General features: G+C 42.6%; 10 protein-coding genes across 10 annotated transcripts; 4 read left to right on the forward strand and 6 right to left on the reverse strand.

Moving 5' to 3' along the window:
• Positions 1 to 1,929: 1,929 nt before the first annotated feature.
• Positions 1,930 to 3,082, reverse strand: BDB00DRAFT_797796 (acyl-coenzyme A thioesterase-like protein 13). Its single transcript, XM_053121567.1, has 7 exons — positions 2,970 to 3,082; positions 2,823 to 2,867; positions 2,681 to 2,746; positions 2,567 to 2,608; positions 2,381 to 2,497; positions 2,217 to 2,289; positions 1,930 to 2,142 (listed from the first exon to the last, which is right to left on the reverse strand). The coding sequence occupies exons 1-7, from the start codon at positions 3,021 to 3,023 to the stop codon at positions 2,069 to 2,071; spliced, it is 471 nt and encodes a 156-aa protein (XP_052985271.1). The 5' UTR covers positions 3,024 to 3,082; the 3' UTR covers positions 1,930 to 2,068.
• A 777-nt stretch (positions 3,083 to 3,859) lies between these two features.
• BDB00DRAFT_797802 (uncharacterized protein) lies at positions 3,860 to 4,724 on the reverse strand. The gene has a single exon (XM_053121568.1). The coding sequence runs from the start codon at positions 4,436 to 4,438 to the stop codon at positions 4,190 to 4,192; it is 249 nt and encodes an 82-aa protein (XP_052985272.1). The 5' UTR covers positions 4,439 to 4,724; the 3' UTR covers positions 3,860 to 4,189.
• On the forward strand, positions 4,725 to 6,041 carry BDB00DRAFT_797805 (uncharacterized protein). The gene is made up of 8 exons (XM_053121569.1): positions 4,725 to 4,778; positions 4,888 to 5,137; positions 5,200 to 5,280; positions 5,347 to 5,403; positions 5,479 to 5,560; positions 5,624 to 5,730; positions 5,800 to 5,889; positions 5,970 to 6,041. The coding sequence occupies exons 2-8, from the start codon at positions 5,132 to 5,134 to the stop codon at positions 6,024 to 6,026; spliced, it is 480 nt and encodes a 159-aa protein (XP_052985273.1). The 5' UTR covers positions 4,725 to 4,778; positions 4,888 to 5,131; the 3' UTR covers positions 6,027 to 6,041.
• Positions 5,971 to 8,587, reverse strand: BDB00DRAFT_330346 (uncharacterized protein). The gene is made up of 4 exons (XM_053116967.1): positions 8,352 to 8,587; positions 6,998 to 8,256; positions 6,532 to 6,907; positions 5,971 to 6,447 (listed from the first exon to the last, which is right to left on the reverse strand). The coding sequence occupies exons 1-4, from the start codon at positions 8,374 to 8,376 to the stop codon at positions 6,119 to 6,121; spliced, it is 1,989 nt and encodes a 662-aa protein (XP_052985274.1). The 5' UTR covers positions 8,377 to 8,587; the 3' UTR covers positions 5,971 to 6,118.
• Positions 8,588 to 8,918: 331 nt separating this feature from the next.
• Positions 8,919 to 10,101, reverse strand: BDB00DRAFT_745548 (peroxisomal membrane anchor protein conserved region-domain-containing protein; the record flags this gene model as incomplete). The annotated part of the gene is made up of 4 exons (XM_053118531.1): positions 8,919 to 9,197; positions 9,321 to 9,478; positions 9,557 to 9,641; positions 9,745 to 10,101. Coding segments are annotated over 4 exons (879 nt in total), but the record flags the coding sequence as incomplete, so codon positions are not given.
• Positions 10,102 to 10,346: 245 nt separating this feature from the next.
• BDB00DRAFT_330543 (uncharacterized protein) lies at positions 10,347 to 11,416 on the forward strand. Its single transcript, XM_053116968.1, has 4 exons — positions 10,347 to 10,406; positions 10,550 to 10,616; positions 10,764 to 10,857; positions 10,927 to 11,416. Exons 2-4 carry the CDS (start codon positions 10,579 to 10,581, stop codon positions 11,242 to 11,244), a joined length of 450 nt encoding a protein of 149 aa, XP_052985276.1. The 5' UTR covers positions 10,347 to 10,406; positions 10,550 to 10,578; the 3' UTR covers positions 11,245 to 11,416.
• A 317-nt stretch (positions 11,417 to 11,733) lies between these two features.
• On the forward strand, positions 11,734 to 13,082 carry BDB00DRAFT_797820 (uncharacterized protein). Its single transcript, XM_053121570.1, has 5 exons — positions 11,734 to 11,823; positions 11,922 to 11,988; positions 12,070 to 12,436; positions 12,522 to 12,770; positions 12,845 to 13,082. Exons 1-5 carry the CDS (start codon positions 11,792 to 11,794, stop codon positions 12,889 to 12,891), a joined length of 762 nt encoding a protein of 253 aa, XP_052985277.1. The 5' UTR covers positions 11,734 to 11,791; the 3' UTR covers positions 12,892 to 13,082.
• BDB00DRAFT_797821 (pyridoxal phosphate-dependent transferase) lies at positions 13,083 to 15,505 on the reverse strand. The gene is made up of 8 exons (XM_053121571.1): positions 15,206 to 15,505; positions 14,938 to 15,119; positions 14,527 to 14,841; positions 14,308 to 14,452; positions 14,025 to 14,234; positions 13,819 to 13,946; positions 13,621 to 13,731; positions 13,083 to 13,556 (listed from the first exon to the last, which is right to left on the reverse strand). The coding sequence occupies exons 1-8, from the start codon at positions 15,410 to 15,412 to the stop codon at positions 13,199 to 13,201; spliced, it is 1,656 nt and encodes a 551-aa protein (XP_052985278.1). The 5' UTR covers positions 15,413 to 15,505; the 3' UTR covers positions 13,083 to 13,198.
• Positions 15,506 to 15,601: 96 nt separating this feature from the next.
• On the forward strand, positions 15,602 to 16,384 carry BDB00DRAFT_797826 (uncharacterized protein). The gene is made up of 5 exons (XM_053121572.1): positions 15,602 to 15,679; positions 15,792 to 15,852; positions 15,918 to 15,938; positions 16,007 to 16,063; positions 16,123 to 16,384. The coding sequence occupies exons 1-5, from the start codon at positions 15,632 to 15,634 to the stop codon at positions 16,245 to 16,247; spliced, it is 312 nt and encodes a 103-aa protein (XP_052985279.1). The 5' UTR covers positions 15,602 to 15,631; the 3' UTR covers positions 16,248 to 16,384.
• Positions 16,385 to 16,844: 460 nt separating this feature from the next.
• BDB00DRAFT_797829 (uncharacterized protein) lies at positions 16,845 to 18,245 on the reverse strand (the record flags this gene model as incomplete). The annotated part of the gene is made up of 3 exons (XM_053121573.1): positions 18,073 to 18,245; positions 17,853 to 17,956; positions 16,845 to 17,745 (listed from the first exon to the last, which is right to left on the reverse strand). Coding segments are annotated over exons 2-3 (848 nt in total), but the record flags the coding sequence as incomplete, so codon positions are not given.
• Between the last annotated feature and the right edge of the window lie 2,143 nt (positions 18,246 to 20,388).

Raw genomic sequence — 20,388 nt, forward strand, 5'->3', positions numbered from 1 at the left:
CAATTCGAATAAAAGCACAGTTGAAACACGGCTGACGAAGATACAAGAGAAAACTTTGACGCGATTGTGTCTATTTGCGAGTCTGCCTGTCCATCACACCATACTGTCTCTGAGAGGTCCAACAAACATCTGATACTTGAATACATGTATATCTCAGCAAATTGCCGAGAAATTGCTCACAGCTTTCCATGAACTCGATATATTCCTATTAACTCAAATCCATCGTCGCTGTTTTTTTGTTTGTAAGGGAAAAGCTAATAGAAGCATATATATGATATTATATAAAAACAATTTTTATTGTCGCTTAGAACGAGGTACTCCATTTTTCGTTTGATAAAAAGACCGTTGTCGTCAACGGTAATTTATTAGACAAATATTGCATATAGTTCTCAATGACAACAGGGCTGATATAATCAACGCCTGCTTGACCAAGTTCTACCTCCTCTTTTCGTCAACAATACCGAAAACATGCATGTTCAGCAAAGCCCTGACTCAACGACGGTCACTCAACTGCAGCAATTTGCTGATTATCTTTAACGTGTTGATAATGAAGGACGCAAGCCAGGTACCATAGTACCTGAATCTGATACCGCGACAATAAGATTGTCATCCAAATTATAGTACATGGCTCTTCTTATCTAACAATATTCCCTTGTAACAACTCTCTCCACATTACTCATCTCTAAAACCATATAATCAGATTATTTAAAGAAACGCAATCACAAATGGTAATCAGCTGACCCTATGTTTCTTATGTCGGTCACCAATGTGCTGTCGATATGTATTCTTAGGGTGGATATCGACCGGCAGTTCTTAGGTCCTTACTTATCGACTGAATTCGACTTTGGGTCGATAAAGTTGAGACCGAGATGGTCAAGGTCGGGTTCAGCACCTTTACTTAATCCGCCAAATATATATGATTGGTATATAAATCACGTATTATTTTGTGTCTTTTCATATAACAGCCGACCAATAAGACGAATCAGAGAAACCATATATTACGGTATGATATTAAGGTATATTAAGGTATATTCAAGTACATTTAGGTTTTTCAGGTTTAAAAAACCTTAATATACCTTAGTTTGCCCGTTTCAGTTTTTTTCAGGTTTTAGGTTTTTTCAGGTTTTTTCTTTCCTACAGCAGTGTATGATCTGGCCTCTAGTTTAAACGCTAAATGAGTTTTTCTGTATACGTGTGGTTTTCTCGATTCGTCAATTTCAAAATGCGTTATTATCAAAGGCAGAACGCATTCATAGAACCCGTGGACGCTCAGATCACATAGGATGGTTATGTATTTAGATGATCGATGTCAGGTTTGCAGAAGAAAAACATATACCTCTCTCCATGATCAAGAAACGTTGCAAGCCTGTGTACAGTATATCTACAAAAACGACAAAGGAAAGTGTTCAAAGTTACAGATTGCACAGGCCCTTACGTACTCATTCCCCGGTCTGACCAAATAAAGCGCACTTGTCTATAAGTAATGCCACATCAGAACGCTACTAGAGACGTAGGCCATGACGGCATCGCTTGATCTCTCGAAAAAACTACTGTACTAACATTATCTGCCTGATTGTTCCTGTTGTGCTGATGTCATACGCTTTAGTTATACCACATTACTCTGAAATGACGGTGATATTGCACACGATTGAAGTTATCGCGGGGGATATTGGACTAACTCCAAGGTCACTTTTCAGATGCTGGTACGCCGTCAGACCAGATACGCGGTTGTAGCCAAGCGTTGCTTCTAGATGATCAATGTAATGCTGAACAAGATCAAGATCCGCAGTCTAAATAATCGATATGCTGCAGAAGGACAATATGAAGCAATCATTATTGGCTCGATCAACAAACATGAATTATCGATAACGACGGTGGAGGTTCATGATCGTGATAACATAACGAAAATCATTACGAAATCCATCCAACGTCGATGCTTGTATACCTTCCTCCACATACCCCAAACAGCACAAGTACAATAATTTCAAAGATAAAAGATAATAAAGCTGCAAAAAGTAGAGCGTTTAACAAAAAGCTAGTCTATTGTGGAAGTATATATGGCTGATATCTATTTCTTTCCGATTTCATTTTCAGGATGTGAGTATGCTTGGGCAACGAACTTGCTATGGCGGCCGGTCGCAACTATATATAGAGTCAGACATTTCAATACAACCATTTTAAAAATCGTAGAAAACAGTATATTTGATGTCATTTACCTAAGCGACCATTGGATGACAAGTCTACGCTGGTAAATGCCAACGTTTTGCCGAGCTTGTCACAGCGACAATCCTACATTGTAATGTTTATTGTTAAGCGACCACCAATCACAAATGAACATGTGCCGAGAGGGAGAGAGAAAGAGAGGGAGAGAGAAGCTTACCACATTGACGACCTGGCCTTCCTTGACTCCAGAAATATAGCTGATGTTGATATCCGTGCTCACACCGGTGGCATACATTCCCTTGGAAGCCAAAGCCAAAGATCCACCGACATCGACCTGGTAAATGGAATTTTCAATTTTTATTAGGTATCGTCATAAGAAAATATTAAGTGCTGACTGACTTACCACCGTGGCGAGAAGCCCGCCGTGCACCGACTTTAACCGGTTCTAGTCAAGGTACTGGATGTGTTGGTAACATGGTTATCTATTTCAAGTTGCATGACAATTTCCATAATTTACCAAGTGTTGCTTTTCAACGGTAAACTCGGCACGCACTCGACCTTCTTCACTATCGAGAACTCTAAGCTGGTAAACATTAGTTAATGGTCGTTGGATACAGCCACGTGATTGGATGATCCGCGTGATTGGATGAACCGCTTACCCCTGGGAGAACTAGCATGTCATAACCACCCTCGGTTTGAAAGCTCTACAAACAAGTTTGGTGATTTGCAACAAGAAAAATAGAAAACAATTAACATCATGAAAACCAGCTGATTCGTCATTATGATAATATGCGACATGATTTCACCTTGAGGACTTTTTGAACCATGCCCGGCGATCGTAGAACAGCAGTAGGAATCATGTTTAGATAAAGTGACAGTTATGAGAAAACCAGGAAAAGGTCCCACTGAGGAAGCGACGACAACTCGGAAAAGTGTGGAGCGGTTAAAGTTTTTCCCCTCAGTTTCAGCTTTGTCGTTGTGAGAGGGGAAACACAACTAAAAACTTTATCTTATCTTTTAAAGTTGTTCAGTTCAATTTAAGTTCTTCTACGTATTTATACTGCTTAGGTATTGCTAAGTCGTAGGAGAAGTAGACCTTGGTATTTGGCGTATTTCGGTTAGGAAGTAATTTGTCATTGGCAGCAATTTTTAAAAGTGGATGTTCTTTTTAATTACTACCGTATGTAGCTAATCAAAACTGCAGTGACAGGCTGCCTTATTATTACACAAGATAGAGTGTATCGCGTCCAGTATCATAATGGCGAGTAAAAGTAAGGCGATGTCCGCAGCTGGCAGCTCATATAGCCGATACAGTAAAGGATGGTTAGCTGTAAATTTCCACATGCTGTCAACGAGATGATCGACAATGTCATAGTGTTGAGACTGATGGTGTCATCGTGATAGCTTATCATAAACCCGTTGATGAGCTGCACCGGTGTGATCATTGGATGATATGATGGCGATAGTCGACTTGGAACGCCTATTAGCTATGAAAGTTAGTGGCCACACAGCATCGTCTCCATCGGTATTCATGTATTCATCACCAATCTTTCCTCATCTGCCACAGATTTCTCCCAAATTTTGCTCTATTATACGACCGTGTAATCTCTCTTTCGTCGGTCATGCTTTTATTTAAATTGATTTCTAATGACCGGCTTCTCCTTGTTGTGAATCTGCTCGAAACCTTCGGGGGTACCGGGAATCTTCTTTTCCAAGCCCTGCGATGATGGTAACATTTCAGTTAAGATAATTTGACCAACAGAAAAAAAATCAGGTATCTAGCTCACGGTCACCTACCAGCTTTTCAAATACACAAGTGTTAAAGGTACGTTCAGGCTTGCGGCAGGAATACAGCTCTTGGTTGTGGTTTTCCAAACATTGCCAGTGGGCGTCGAACTCCTTGCCACAGTTCTCTCGCAGCTTGGTGATTCTATTACAAGTTAAATCGCGTCAAATCATTTCTTCTTTTTTTTCTCTCTCACTGGGCGAAGACCAAAGTCATTCGATCTTTGCAATTCTAAAGTTCTTACAAATCAATGGCGCACCGGGTCACCTTGCGACCCTCCTTGAGGCAGTGCTCAGGGTTGTTGTTTTCGGCCTTGCAGAGCATGAAATCCTCATTGTATTCCTTGCAGTATTGACCAATGAAAAATGACGCGCTCTTTAATGGTGCTGATGTTGCACCAACTTCGTCCACTTTGGGGACGCTTTCAGGGAGAGGGGTGGGGTCAACGAATTCGCTTTTGGTGAAGCCGGAGGATAGATGGGTCGCCATGGCACGCTATTCAACAACACGTTAAACAAAGCTTAAAGAGAAAACAAAACGACTGGCAGGGTTTGTTCGTGGAACCCTGTCACTTTTCAACCACCCCATATTTGACGCCTCTTGTCTTTCCACCCTTTTCAAAAGCTCGTAGCCTCTATGTATTGATACTTACCCTTTTATAACTGAGTTGGGTTTACACAAACGCCTTGCTATCCTGGAACTTTTTGTTGTGCTTGTGACTTGCCTAAATGCTAATCTCGCGGAGTTCTTTGCTTCGTGAACTTCGTGCCGGAACACTCTTGCACACATTTCTTGGCCATAGATGATGTATGTAGTGCCTTGTAACATGGTAAAACTGCTGCTCAGATATTATATCCTTTACATACGTACAATGGGAATAAAGCTGTATGCAATTGAAACTCTAAAAAAATTTAACGCGGTATTGCTGAAAGCACCAGATGTAGTTTTTCCTTTGTTCTATGTGCGACGCAACCACTATAATAACGTTAAAACATGCCAGATAAGCAATAACTGTTTATTTAAAGGAAAAATACGGGAGGATAATGTACCATTTGTGGTGATGGTGAATAGTTGCCTGGAGTCATCCATCCAACTGTCGATTTTTTTTGTCAAACGTACTCCGCGTTGCCTTGACTTTGAACGACGTTCTTTCTTTGCCTCTGGATATTATCTCGACCGACCATGGTGGTGCGTCAAAAAGAATTCCCGCTGCTCTGTTCAGGCATCCTAACTCTCTCCTATGCATTCAGAAATTAGGGCTTTACTTGAAGGTTAATCTCGAGAACGTTACTGATCTCAAGCCAGTTCATGAGTATGAGTGGCACTTTAAGGTTTGTGACAATTAAAAAAGGTGGAAAAAGTAGCAACCAAGTTCACCTGCGTTCCCTTCGATGTAGATTCAGTGTGGAAGTTGCCGTGAAACAGACGAAAACTGGATCTCATTCAACCCCCATGTAAGTGAAAAACACTAGAAAACTATTTTATATCATATTGTTTGTCGAGGTATCTGACGCGTGTCAATATATTAGGATACCGTGGATATGCCTGGATCCAGAGGATCTGCTAATTTGGTGATGCGTTGCAAATTTTGCAAGCGCGAGTCTAGTGCCCGTAAGTTAGCTACTGCTTATCAATAGTATCAAAGCTTATAAAGATATCAATCTATCCAATTAGAGTTCGAATGCGGCATTCAAGCATATAGCGCGGAAAAGAATAACGCATTTCAAAAGATTGCCTCGTTCGATTGTCGAGGATTAGAACTCGTCGACTTTTCACCAAGAGTATGCGTCTATCTGTGAAATCCATGTTACGTTTCCAATCTGAGCAACCATTTAACGAGCTATCTCTAGGATCCCTGGGTTGCTGAAGGTACTGAATCTGGCACCAAGTTTGAAGATATCGATTTGAGCGAAGGTGAATGGGCCGAGTATGATGAAAAGGTAAAGAGAACGATGTAGATGTATGCACGTAGATAAAGAGGGATGTTGTTTTAACCAGAATATGAGATATAAAAAACCAGTCAGGAGAACCTGTTGGCATTGCCGAAATCGAAGTCCAATTCAAGAAGGAAAAATAATAATACAGAAATCAGGGCCTTTTATTACACGTGTGTAAAATTACAAAAAGTTTATCATACAGGGTGAAATGAGGAAAACGGAAGTCAAAAGTTTATGCAATGTTCATTGGGGTCGGTGAAGATGAACCATGGAGTTTCGATTGGATGTGTATGAAGGATTGGTTGAAGACGTCAGAGATAAGTGCATATCCGGGAAGTGGATACCTTTCATAAATGTCAAGTTCATGCACTTGTTGGGTGGTCATGAGTGATTTAAGCGGGGACAAGGAGGGAGGGATACGATGGCCGGATGGAAAGAACGAATTGGTATGATTGAAGCAATCGTGAAACAGACGTTGGAGATCTGCAGAAACAGTGGTTTCTGCGCATGATGCGACTGCACTTAAGGCATACATGACATTCACCAGCATTTCAAAGGTCACTGGCGGCGGCATTATGAATGAAAGCGTGAGCATGATGATCACAGAAGACGGGGTAAAAGAACAAATGAAGAACAAACACTTACACGGTGGCACATCATCATCCAAGGTAAACCTTCGTTTGATAACCAAAAGTACGATTTCACAAGACCGCAAACAAGTTGTCATTGCTCGTTCGCGCATCATCATTAGGATGTCAGCATTTTCATGTGTTTTTGCAGGCTTCAACAGACATGAGTTGACAACTGTTGGTAGAACGTTTACGACCATGAACATGGTCAACTTCATCATGCTGTCACATTTTGCCACAAGTTCTTTGGCATCAGGTGGAAAGGGATCTTCAGACAGTCGCAAGTGTTTCGGAACAGAGCTCCACCATTCTTTGATCTGATCAGTCAGCCGCACAATAACTTCAATGCTAAGTTCGCCGCCTAAACCAGTGAGTATTCGCTTGATTTGTGCCTGGTTATAAAGAAAGAAGTGTTAGTTTATAAGGCCAGCATTGAACGAGATTAGATGCAAAACCTGGGGAAGAAATAAAGTCAAGTTTACCAACAGAGTAGCCATATACGGAGACGTAGAGAGTCGCAACATATGATTGTACATGCACAGAAACTGAGCCGTCAAATCGTCCTCATCATCTGCGACTACCACACGAGTGATCGTTGGCAAATTGTCATCGACCTTGTCTTCTATCATCATGTCTAGGATCCGCATAAACGACTCGGCAAATATGAAGTTCCGTTCATACACGACACTCATTTCCTGGGGCATTTTTTTGCTGGTATAAAGTGGATAGAGTTCCTGGCAGAGCAGATACGCTATCGTTGAAAGCCGACGGGCTTCGGTGAACTGCAGCAGCACAAACGTGGTGAAATGCTGGGTTAACGAAATCACAGTAATGGTCTCGAGTTTGCGTAGAGGATCGTCAAACATGTCCATAAGCATCTCTTTGCATTTCACGTAGAAGAACTCGGCTAATTGACGCTTTTCGACAGCTGTGTAACCGACAATTCGACGAGGACTACAGACGGTAAGCACGCACACTGCAAGGGTGATTGGACATGACATTGGATCTTTAAGACGGCGATAATGTGAGAAATAGGATGGTGCGTGAAGAAATGGATGAAAGTGGTGTTGTTGTTTCATATACAGGGTGACCAGTTGGTCGATGATAGCACGATGGTCGTAAAGAACGGGAAGGCGGTTGATGGATAAAGGCACCAACGGCCGAGTCAGACATTTTTGTGAGATTAACCGTAGAGCTCGGATCACCACATTTACGGATATGCTTTCAAACCGGACCGACTCTGCTTGGAAAAAGTTTGCGAATGGTGACAGGTACCGCAAGGACGCTTGCATGTATTTCATCAATTCGTCGACGCTTTTAATGCCCGTTTCTAGCCGGAGCTTGCCATCTACGATGCTTAAGTCCCACTCAGGCTGTTGCTGTAATAAAAAGCTGTCAACAAGTTCATCCTGTGCTGGTGGTGGTTGTGGTAGTGGTGGTGGCGTTGGTAACGTTGAATAACTTGAACATTTCTGTATGCTGCAAGTGTCGGGCAGTGGTGTGGCCATAGTATATGGTGTTGACTGTTGTATATAACGTTCGATCTCTCGCATTTCTTTTTCCATTATCGATATTTGGCTGAGCCAGAGCTGTATTTCAGTTGTGCCGTCTTCTGCTGGTAAATCGTCTTCATCGGTGCTAGGATCTTCAAATGGGGCACAGTCAAGTCCCAGCCTCGCGCATCGAGTACAAATGGTTGAATTTTCTTGCCACACACATCTCCTCCGTCGTTTTTTGCAGTCTAATGTTTTATCAATACAGTGGGTGCAAGCAGCATTGTTCTGAATGAGAAAGAAGAAAGACGATAGACCTTGGGGCTAAGATATAAAGTGTTACCTCGGCAAGGAGTGTTGCGTGGCATAGGAGGTAGAAACAAATGTGTGAAATTTTCTGATTTCTGCTGTGTGTTTAAAATTTAAAAAGAAAAGAGAACAATAGGGAATCCAGTAGAGCGTGCCAAGTAACTCAGGTACATGCAATTGCATCAAAAAAGCAGATCTCTCACACTCTCCCTCTCGGCCTATCCAATATGTTCGGTGATTGACTTTTTTTGCTTTTGTGAAGCGTCGGCTTACTATACCCCACGACTTTCAATCCAGTTATAGGCCGGTAGAACCTTTGCCGGGTTTCCTGGTGTGACAATCATCAGGTTTTCCACCCGGTAATGTAGAACAATCGGGCGTGCTTTTGACTCAAATATCTTGGTATTCGGAGGTAATAAACAAAACGAATTATCTACAACAGTACAGGTACGAGAAAACAGTAGGGAGGAATTGGGGGATCTTAGGCTTGGTTCTCCTGTGCAGTTTCTGTGTTTGAAGAAGAAGCAGCAGCAGCAGCAGGCTCAACAGAGGGTGAAGGAGAAGAGGTTGAACCGCCCGTGGAGATAACAGGAGGAGCGGCGGTAGTGGCAGCAGAAGTGGCAGGGGCGTCACCCGACTTTGTCGCGGCCATCTGCCAAGCCGGAATACCGGCACTCTTGCTGGTATTATTGCCATTTAAAGCTGCTGACAAACTTGGCGACAGACCGTTAACGACAGGGCTGTTGCTGGTGTTATTGGCGCCTGATGCCTGCTCAGGCATTGCTGGTCGTCGACTGACGATAAGCGATTTAAGGGATTTTAATTCGTTCTGCAAATCTTCTAACACGGCGTTTTGTGCTTCTTTGTTACGATCCATCATCTAGAATTTCGCCAAATTAGTATCAGGAAAACGCCACGGACGAAATTGCTTCCCTTCCCTTTTCGCCTCATTATATTGTACCTTTGGCACGAGCTCCTTGAGCGCCTCTACATCGTCCTTGACATGATTAAATTCTGTCTTGCGTGCCTCGTCGCCCTTCTTCAGGTCTTCCAACACCGCTTCCAAACTGTTCAACGAGTCGTTGACCTTATCCGATTGTGTGGAGACAGAGGTCAATGCCTCCTCGGTTTGATCCTTAATATCTTTCAGTGACTCTTCCACTGTTCAATAGCAATCGAGTTATGCAAATCAATAAGTCGTCCTCACTAAATATCCATGTTTAGTCACATACTACTTACCGGCTTGGAATTGTGCGTCCAGTGCTTCCTTATCCTTTTCCAGCTGATCTTGTGAGGGAACCTTGAACCATGGACCAAACACTCGCTATACCACAGTTGACTTAGCTCTTTAGATTCTAGAAAACAGCATGTCTAACTAGAAACCACTCCACTCTTCCTTCCCTCTGATTATTCTGAAACCTTCTTACCTTAGCCAACGTCCACAGGCCATATGTTGCACCTCCGGCTAAAACAGCGGCAATAAACACATCGCGCCAGTCATACGAAGGTCGAGCAGGTACAGGTGGGCCTGCCATGGGTTGTGCTGCTACAGCGCCTGCTGGAGCATACTGTCTTACTGCACCCGCTTGAGGGACAGTGCTGGCTACAGTAGTTGTTGTAGTAGTACTGGGTGCTTTACCGTTAGCACGAGACATGGCTTCCTCAATCTCCTCGGACGTCATGCCCTTGGATTCCAAAAAGGAGACTTTCTTTGTCAATTCCGCCGATTGGACTTTAGGATCGGTGAGGAACGATACGGCCGATTGTATAAGATCTTCTCTCATTGAAAGCAAAAGAGCTGGTGCAAAAAGTGCTGACACATGAAATTGGCGAATTAAGAAACCCACCCACAGCGGACTTTTAGGTTAATCCGTGGGGAAGCGTATGACAAATTGAATCACGCCCTCGGAAAGAGTGAGAGAGGGAATCCTCTCTGCCTTGGAGAAAAGACCTGAGCTACTGCTAGGAGGGAGCCTGCCATCATCGCTGTCACTCTATTTATTACTACACCACTTAAAGCAATATACTTTGAAGAGATGAACTTGGAAAGTAATTATCATGGAGGTCTGTCGTCCTTCTTGATCACAGAGTACTGTTGACACCAGTTTATTATACAGTAATTATACCTATCATTAGATATGTGCACGGCCGCATTTGCTAATTGCCAACTGATATAGCACATAATTTCTGGTTCATGGCTTCTTATGCTTTCTTAACGGTTTCGATAAATAGGTGACAGCGGAGGAAGCAACTACTGATAAATGCGACTCTCATTCAGTCAACGCTCTTCTACATACAGGTGATTTTAATCATCGTTTCGCAATGAACAGAGTACAAAAGCTTCAAGCCGACAGTTTTTCAAACATGTAGCTTCTTTTTTCAACCTTCAAACACTTTCCATTCACGGCCTTACCATTGTCCCAAAAATGTCCTACGATGACAATAGAGATATTCTCGACATTAAAGTCACCGATAGCAGAAGGAAAATGCATCGCTTTATAGTACCAGCAGATCTCGGCTTTTACAGCTTCAAAGAAGAGGTAAACGATTATTACTGCTCATATTGCTGCAGTGATTTATCTTTCTTTCCATTAACTGCGGTCTAGAAGATCGGAAAACTTTACGAGCTGTCCGTGTTGGAGTACACGCACGCCATGTATTTCAAAGACGAGGACGGTGACAAAATCCTTTTAGAATCTCAAGAAGACTGGCAGTTAGCGTTACTCTCAGCAAAAAAACATTCAGAGGAGGAATATTATGATGACTGCAGAACCAAATACTTCCTTCGTATTTTTTCTGGGAAGAAAAGTTTCGCTGATCAAAAAACCAATGACGAAAACTCATTATACAACTGGATAACTCATCTTTTGAACAACCAGACTGTTTTTTTATCATACATCTACACGTTTCTGACCTATTACATTTGAGCTATGTATGATATCTCTAGCCCAATTGTAATTGCCCTTTTCTTCCACCTTTTCCTTCAAAAAAATCGCGTCTATACTTTACGTAAAATAGGTTTCGTTTTTTTTTTCAAACATATCATAGAGCTATACCAATCAATCGTGCTCAAAATCCATTCATCACCTGTAAGCTGCTGGATGATAAGAATCATTGTTATCATAGTAAGTAGTTGATGGTAGACCCTGACTTGAGAGGTATCACATAGAAACTTAGTTCAAACATATATTAACATACTCCGTACAAATAGCATACGTGTACTTATAAAATGTAATCTTAACTAGAAAATGGAATCTACCAGGAAAACTCATCGATGTTCAAGGTACATGACAGCGATCCTGCGCAGTATTGGTAGAATTCGCATTGATCCGCGTGGGTAAAAGTACTACCCAGACAATGGTCGCGTTGCACAAGAGCTACATATCGAGTTTGATTTTAGCGCATTTACACCACAGTCCACACTTTTGTTGTACACGTACGCTTTATCTACCACCTTTTTCATATTTAATCAGAATGGGACGCCTCGAAGGAAAGAATGTGTTCATGTAAGCTCAACTACCATTATACACAGAAAAAGAAAGTCGATCGCAGAGAGAAAGACATTTCTAATTGTGAGAACGACGTGGGAAATTACAAAAAAAAGTACTGGAGCCTCTGCTGGCATTGGCGAAGCAACTGCACGCGAATTCGCAAAGGAAGGTTCCAACCTAGTACGTTACAGTTACCAACGTATATCTTGAGTGATGTAATATAAACGTGTTGCTAAAAGGAGCGTGGAAATCCTTAATTAGATCCTGACAGCTCGACGCCTGGAACGTCTTCAAGGATTGAAGCAAGAGCTTGAGAAGCAGTATCCATCTATCACTGTCACTGCTGTTGAATTGGATGTCCGTCGAAAGAGCCAGATCGATAGTGTTGTAGCAAGCGTTCCACCAGTAGATGTGCTTGTCAACAACGCTGGTATGGTACTCGGTGTAGATCATCTTGTAGATGTTGATGAAGACGAGTTTGATCAAATGATCCAGACCAATGTCAAGGGACTCGTATTCCTTACCAAGGCAGTGCTTCCGAGCATGAAGGAGCGACAGACGGGACATATCATCAATCTCGGATCCATTGCTGGCAAACAGGCCTATGCTGGCGGTAGCATTTACTGCGGTAAGATATGAGAGTGGGAAAAGGATCAATCCTCTGGCATTCTCTTTTCCGGGCTAATGTGTGATAAAACTCTTGTTCTTTTTAGCTACCAAGTATGCCGTTGAGGCCATCACTGCTTCTTTGCGTCACGAATTAGTGGATACGCCCATCCGCGTGTCGGGTATCTGCCCTGGCCTCGTCAATACCGAGTTCTCAACTGTGCGTTTCCGTGGCGATAAGGACAAGGCAGATAACGTATATACTGGAATGCAGCCTCTCGTCGCTCAGGATATTGCAGAACTTATTGTGTTTACTGCTGGTCGACCTCCTCACGTCAACATTGCCGATATGCTTGGTAATATTTCGCTCTTCATTAAGCATTGGATAATGCTCAAGTTCTCTAAGACATTTTTCTATTGTTTCATGTAGTATTTCCAACCGCACAAGCTGATGCAAAGACTGTGGCTCGTCACTAATACTCCACAAAACTTGTAAAATAAACAGACTTAGGCACTGAGTAATATAGCAGCAGCACTCTTCTAATGCCATATATGAATATGGAGAGACTAGCTGCTTCTTCAAGCTGTCAAGCTGTAGTCTCTAATCATGTCAAAATTACTCGTGAATTATAGCATAAATTAGAAAAATATAGTGAATCCTGAGTGGCATAAGAATATGAATATTGACAGTATTATTAGTTGAGCTTCTAAGATTCGAGAGATGCATTGGATTGAATATGAAAAGGGAAGAATAAAAGCTGAGAGGAGGAGAGGAGAGTGACATTTACGCCTTGTATAACAGATCCACAAAGCCAGCTGCGACATCTTCAACGATTGTCCGGTCTGGAATGCTTGCAGCTGTTCCATAAATACCAGCTGTCGTTCCCTTAGACTTTGATGGATCGGCAACCAGCTCTGCTACGACTTCCTTGAGATCTTGTGCAAACTTTTCGGCACTAGGCACCCATGGTAACGTGACAGAGATGTGAAGTGCAGCAGGGTTTTGGAGTGGGCTAAGGTTCCAACCACGCTCTGAAAGCATATCTCCAACATCGTAAATGTTTATTGGTTCGGCGGCGCCAAAGGCAATGACAGAGGCAATAGGGTTACCGACGACATGAAGCTGAGAAATCGATCGTACGCTACATGTATGTCTTTAGAGTCAGACACGAGTACTTCGTTCCTGTTTACATCAAGTGGACTTACGTATTTTCGATGAGTTGACGTGCTCCAACTATACTTCTGCACGACTCGAGATAGCCATCTTCGCCCACGTTGATCAAAGCTGCCCAGCAGCCGGCGATCAATGCGCCCGGTCTTTATAAAAAAAAAGGAAAATATATCCATAAATACAATTTTTCTTTCTTTTCACCAGATAAGTGAGAGAAAGAGAGAAGCCCTTACCTTGACCCAGCAATACTGGGAGAAGCATAAATACCACCTGTCCAGTCTGAGCACAAGAAGTACTGATACTTGCGAATCTTTTTGCTACGGTACATTACAATAGACGAGCCCTTTGGAGCAAAGCCATACTACACAGAGAAAGAGAGACCATGTATTAGCATCAAGACCTTCTGCTCGGTCCAAAGTGCCGCACGTTTATTGCTTACCTTGTGTGTGTCACACGAGATGGATGTGACACCATCAACTCTAAAATCAAATGGAACAGTGGGCAGACCAGCCTTTTCGAGGAACGGCATGATGAAACTTCCAAGACAGCAGTCGACGTGAAGACCAATCTTATGCTTTTTGGCAAGTTTGCCCAGCGACACAATATCGTCTGCGGTGCCGTGAGGGAAATTGATAGCCGAGCCAGCAATCTATATAGTTTATAGCATAGCGCATGTAGAATTAGCAAAGACAAACTACGAGCTCTTAAAGCCCACTACTTGCCATAATTGTGTTGCTTGTAATTGCTCTCGCCATCTTTTTGAGATTGACTTGACCAGTTACTGGGTCAGCCGGAATAAGGATCAATTTGATGTTAAAGTATCCGGAGGCCTTCATGAAGGCAGCATGGATCGTCTCGGGTACCACCCTATTCGTTGGGATGTTAGTTCATACCTTCACATGCTCATGCATTGATCCAGCTTTTTCCCATCCTTTGCTTACATTTCAGGGTAATGGATGCCCTTCAGATCCTTGCACATATCGCGGTACGCCTTGCATGCCATGATAATACTCTCAGTGCCGCCACTCGTCATGGTGCCACAGCCCTCTGCTGGCGCATTGTACATGCTCAGTACCATGGCAACAGATTCAGCTTCCATGCGACGTACGCCAGGGAAGACTTCGGGATGCAATGGGTTAGAGACGGCATACATCCGATAGGCGTCAGCCAAGAGGTTAGTCAGATCTTCACCGCCATGATACACTGTGCCGGAAACTTTGCCACCTTCCCAATCCAAGGCCCGCATTTCCTGGAAGCTGTAGAAAGGGAGAAATTATTCGACCGTTCTTTTCGCGTATATGCCTCAATCCTCAATTTCTACCTAGAACCGCTCTCTCTCACTTTTTTTTTACCTTTTCAGATTTTCCAGTACTTTATCTGCTGAGAGCCCATGCTTTGGGAGTGTCACGTTCTGTACCACATTATCACCCTCGCGAGACATGATCGAATGCTCCATATCTTTCAGCGTTTTACCCAACTCAGCGTCAATTTTGGCCTGCACGGCTGGTAAACGACGCATTTGTTTGAAAAATGCCTATATCCCAGCCATTGCATTTAGCTTCCTCGCAACCAACCTGTCCGGCACCTTTGAAAAAAGAACCCATGTTTTAAATTTCATACCCGCTTCACGTAAGCCTGTAAATCCTGGATGGCTCGAATAGGACCACCGACAAGGAACTTGCGGTAAAGAAACGACCAGTAATTCAGAAGCACGAGAATGAACACAATGTTCTTGACAATGGTGAGTCTTCGTCCGTCCAACGCGGCTTCAACCGCGCGGTATACTTGGCTCACGGTGGCCATTGGCTTGGAGAGTTCGTTGGCCATTAGTGCTTTTTATTGTTAAAAAATAACACAAACGAAAAAGTGAAAAGGGAAAAAACGTGTGTCGGGAGAAGAGGAAGAGAGAGAGAGAGAGAGAGAGAGAGAGAGAGAGAGAGAGAGAGAGAGAGCACGGGAGAGAGAGAGAGCACGGAGCAAAATTTAAACAGGTATTCTTGCATTACCCGTTTTTTTTTTTTTTCCCTTGTTCCCTTATTTGATCGAATGTCAGCTAACGCACGCGTGCAGCAAGGCATTGCACAAGAGCATCCCGTAATATGCAGATATAAGACTCGCATCCATGTTGTTACATCTACTGACTTCCTGCATACATGCATGTCCTCTCCATGCATATCCCTCTATGTCTATGATCGTCATCATGTAGGATTGGATACTCCCGCGTTTATGTCAGCAGAACGCATATAAAACGGGAATTTATAGTGCAAGTACGTAAATGAGAAAATAAAGACATCAAGGCATGGTGTAAATAGTAACAACAAAAAATATGTAGTTGCGACCGGTATTGTAACATGTAAAGATCACAAGACAATTCAACAACCCCAATTAGCATAGTCACTCAAAGCTTCTTTCGACATTTAGTCCCGATCGTTCAACGGTTTGGATTAGACAAGAACAGAGCTGCATTGGTTGCCATGGGTAAGTAAGAAAAGAGCCATTTATTGAACAAGGTTTGGAGTAACATGCCTCTCTTTTAGCTGCTTCAACTGTTGGTGGTTATATTGTTTCGCAGTATGCCTACGAGCACTGTCGCAAAGTGTATGGATCGTTTAACACTGCCGTAGAGGAGGCGCTGCATGAACAGCAGCATGATAAAAAGTGACTTTCTAAGACACGTACTAGCGTGACGACTTCCTCGATCATGTCTAACGGTAGTACCAATGATTCATAGTACATTTTTCATTTTTGAATCAATCATCAGTGATATAATAAAACCAGGCATTGTCAATATATTATTTGGCAAATAACATATTTCGCCCCTTTCTTCCTCCTTTATCTCCACACCCCTTTTGTTGCTCTCCCGTACATCGCATGGCGTATCTATCTAATACGGCCATTCTCCTATATTCCCGTCGGTGGGTGGGCCGCCGGTCGGTGTTGTGGTGGCGTGCCACGCGACACTCGGCACACGGGCCGAATGGGTGGCCCGCAGCCCGAAACGACGGTCCGGTCCAACCAATGGGGAGCTTATTGCGCTTTCAGGTGGACAAACGCACATCGATTTCTTGGACCAATGTTTATGTACCTTCTGCATAAAAGTATTGTACGCTTTGATAATGCACCTTTTTTATTTACTGATTATAGTGCATGATGTACAGTAGAGGGACGTAGCGTATCCTTAACCGGGCTAACAATGCCAATACATATTGAAAGATGAATGACACAACTGTGGACGCTCGAAAAACGGTCATTGTTGAGTTGCTGACAAGCTACATATCGCAGTGGTATTGACACTTTGTGTTTATTTGGTATATATTTTGAGTTTATGCAGAGACAAGTATAGTTACTAAGGTGAATAAATTCATTGTAGCTGCTTGTAAGCTATTAATTATACGGACGCCTATGACTAGTATCACTCTTGGGGATAGGAAAGCCCATTCGTAAAGCAACACGTATATGTTCGGGAGTACGATAGCCACTGCGTTCCAATTCTGGAGGCCATGGTGGTAATGATGCTTCCACTTCTTTCATCTCCTCCTCCTCCAAAGATTTTGGCTGCACGAACTTTGTCGATGATGATAATAGCAGAAGATGTGACCAGATGTAACCAGCGAAAGCTACTGAGCCAGTGGAAGAAGAGGAGGAAGCACAAAGTAATTGGAGGAAGCACATGTTCATGGCGGTATAGCCAAGGGCAAGAATTTCATCCGCTAGCATCGTCTTGTTCTCGGTTTGGAAAAACTTGTCTAGATAGAACTTGACAACGCGTAAAACAAAGTGCTTGCAGTTGCTGGTGGCTATATCGTACTTGTCATTGTAAAATGCATTGTAGAGCTTGAAACGTAATAAATTGAACGGAAAAACTACGTCGAATAACTTTTGCTTGTTATCAAAACCTGGCTCGCCTCGTTTGTACACAGCGCTATGGCGTACACCTGTGTTTGGATTGATTTCCATCACGTAGTGCTTAAGTCCATCTTGAGTGTAGAAAAGTTTCCAATGTTTCCAACACGGAAGATTGGCGCTGTGTCCAGGAAGATTGTCTAAAAACGGATCAATTGGCATGAATGCGATATAGAATGTCGTTACCGCATTACTTTTTGCGGTTGTAGAAGGATCAACTAGCATGACCTGATGCTTTGTAGAAAAAATATAAAGTACTGCGATAAAAAAAGAAAGAAGGGCGTGTGAGCAAGGAAAATGACGAGGATACATATTTTGTGAGAAAAACCACTTATATGTATAAGAAGGGTATATAATGAGCCACCTACTGAAACAGTATTTAAAGTATGGATGATATTATAACATCGTGCGTTGACGAAGCGCTTTTCGTTTGTAGTCATTGTCTTGAATCTCTATATAAATCTAGGCCTTCGTTTCATAAAATGTAAAAGTATTGTTTTTTTTTATCAATTGTACGTATTAGAACTGGCGTAAGTCTTCACAATGAGAACTATTGGTGCATCATCATTAAATTGATACTTCACTCAGATGCTCTCTCTACTAAACGGGCATTATTATCATATGGAAAGCATGATCCGTGACCAGTGAGAGTTCAGTATCGTGTCATGAACGATAATGAACGTCATACTCGTAAGCAATCAATGGTGACAGTGTGATACTAGACACATTAGACTCTAATTGCTTTTTTCTTCATCCGTACCTTACTGCAAGAGCTGAGCAAAAACTTCAGTATGTTTAACAGACTGACGCCCTGAAAAGAAGAGTTTAATTAGATGATACAACATACCACATCTTTTCTGGATAGTTTTCCAATAAAGTCAGGACCAGTTGCTCGAGTTGACCACGATGTCAGAACCACTCTTCCCAAATTGACAGCTATTATATTCCTTTAACTGTTCCAGTAGCACACAAAGCTGTAATAACTTTTTTTTGAAATGCTATCGTTGACAATTCTGCAGATAAAACGGTAGACGATTTCGTCCTGTAGTGATACTACAGATATAATTTACCTTATGGATCATGAACGTCTGGTCACATTTAGTTAGGGCCACTTAAGTAAAAGACAGCTAATAGTCATAGGCAACCTGGCGATTATGATCTGAAAATGTTTTTTCCACTTCGATGAAGGAGTGTACATAGACGGACGACAAGAAGCCTGGCTCGGTGGCCATATCCGTAGTGAGGAATTTTCGTCTACCGGTCACAACAAATATTGTAAAGAAAGGAAAAAATAGGTAGACGCAAGTGCAAAGTGTATATTTGATGATATGTTTGTTTACGCGAGAAAAGTATTGAAAACTATTACAAATATATGGGGAAAAATAAAGTTGTGGTTGAGTAACTAGTTCAATTTCTTTCTTTTTCGTGTATTATCATTATTTGCACTACATGATGGGTGAGATCTGTTTTGACTGCCAGGGCAATTTTGTGGATCAGTGCAGCCTTCATTTTGACAAGTCCGGGAATATTTTTGCTGTTTCTTTGGTGGTAGGCTTTTGAGGAAATCAGCACGGCTTATGCTTGATGGTGATGATGATGGAGCTCTAGGTTGCATTTGCCGTATATAATGCTGTTGGTGTTGCGGCTGGATTGCTTGTTGCTGAGGTGTAGGACTATAGTGCATATGCTGCTGCACTTGGAATGATGGATATAATTGCGGCGGAGGCAGTTGCGGTTGTAGTGTAAATGTAGTAGGCGGTGGCGGTAATGCTGACATGGGTGGACGTGCAAAGGAATACAAATCAGATTGGCTGTAAACTTGTTGTTGCTGTTGCATTGGCCGTGGAGCAAGCGGTTGGTAGACAGAAGATCTAGATTGCAGTCGTCTGGATGTACTACGTTGTATTGAGGATGGCAGTGTCGGTGCTGGCGGATTCGATCGAGGCTCCAAGACTTCAGCAGTACGATCAGAGTTATCACGTATTTGGGATCGTGGGCGAGCTGTACCTTCCAAGCTATTCCTTATCACCGCGTTCTGACTCCATTTGTTGAAATGTGTGCGCAGATACTGTGGGTACTTATAAAAAATATTGCGCCCGTCAGTATGTGTCGAGTTCCATGACTTGGCAAAAACGGTCCACCTCGTTGAGTTCGGTTGCTGACTGTTGTAGAATTGAGATATCTGTCGGTTGAACAAAGCTACCTCTTCTTTTGTATGTACAGGTAGTATTGGATACCGGGTGCCTTGACGAGATGCTAAATATGCTGCTCTCACAGCTGCATTATCTCGTTTGTTGGCCTGTTCAATTGATGGTCTGTAACGCTGCATGCCATATGTATCCAAGCTTTCGTCGCTCGTCTTGCAAATGTCAAACTTTTCTTCAGTCGAGGCCAACAGATCCGTGTTCTGCCAATCAAGCCAATGTTTTGGTAGCTGCAATTCGCGTCGCAAGTATGCAAGCTGGATTTTGTTATTCATCCATATATCGTAATGTCCCTTGTATTGTTTGCCTGTGCGATTCAGCGTACCAACCTGCCACATAAGAAAATGTTCGAGTTGTTCAGTAAATTGGTCACTTTTTTCAGGCTATGAGATACACTTACATGTAAATTATGTTGTGTTCGATATTCGACAAGCAAATTAACCGCAAATCTCGGACTCGCATTGAAAGCTCCAAAATGCCTCTTTAAATTCTGGTGCACACCGCCCTCAAGAGAGTTTGTTCCCCTTAGACATTGATATACTGCCAAACCATTTTCATCCCGTCGTCGAAACAAGTACAATGATGTCCCAGGTGGATCGCTCAAATATCCTTTGCCAATAAGCTGTAGCAAATTTCGTGCGTCTTTCCAGGCCTGTTTGTCAAATAAAGGTCGACCACTTGAGGCGCATTTCAGAG

Source organism: Zychaea mexicana, assembly GCF_025766255.1.
Source record: "Zychaea mexicana strain RSA 1403 chromosome Unknown BDB00scaffold_3, whole genome shotgun sequence".
NCBI lineage: Eukaryota > Fungi > Mucoromycota > Mucoromycetes > Mucorales > Lichtheimiaceae > Zychaea > Zychaea mexicana.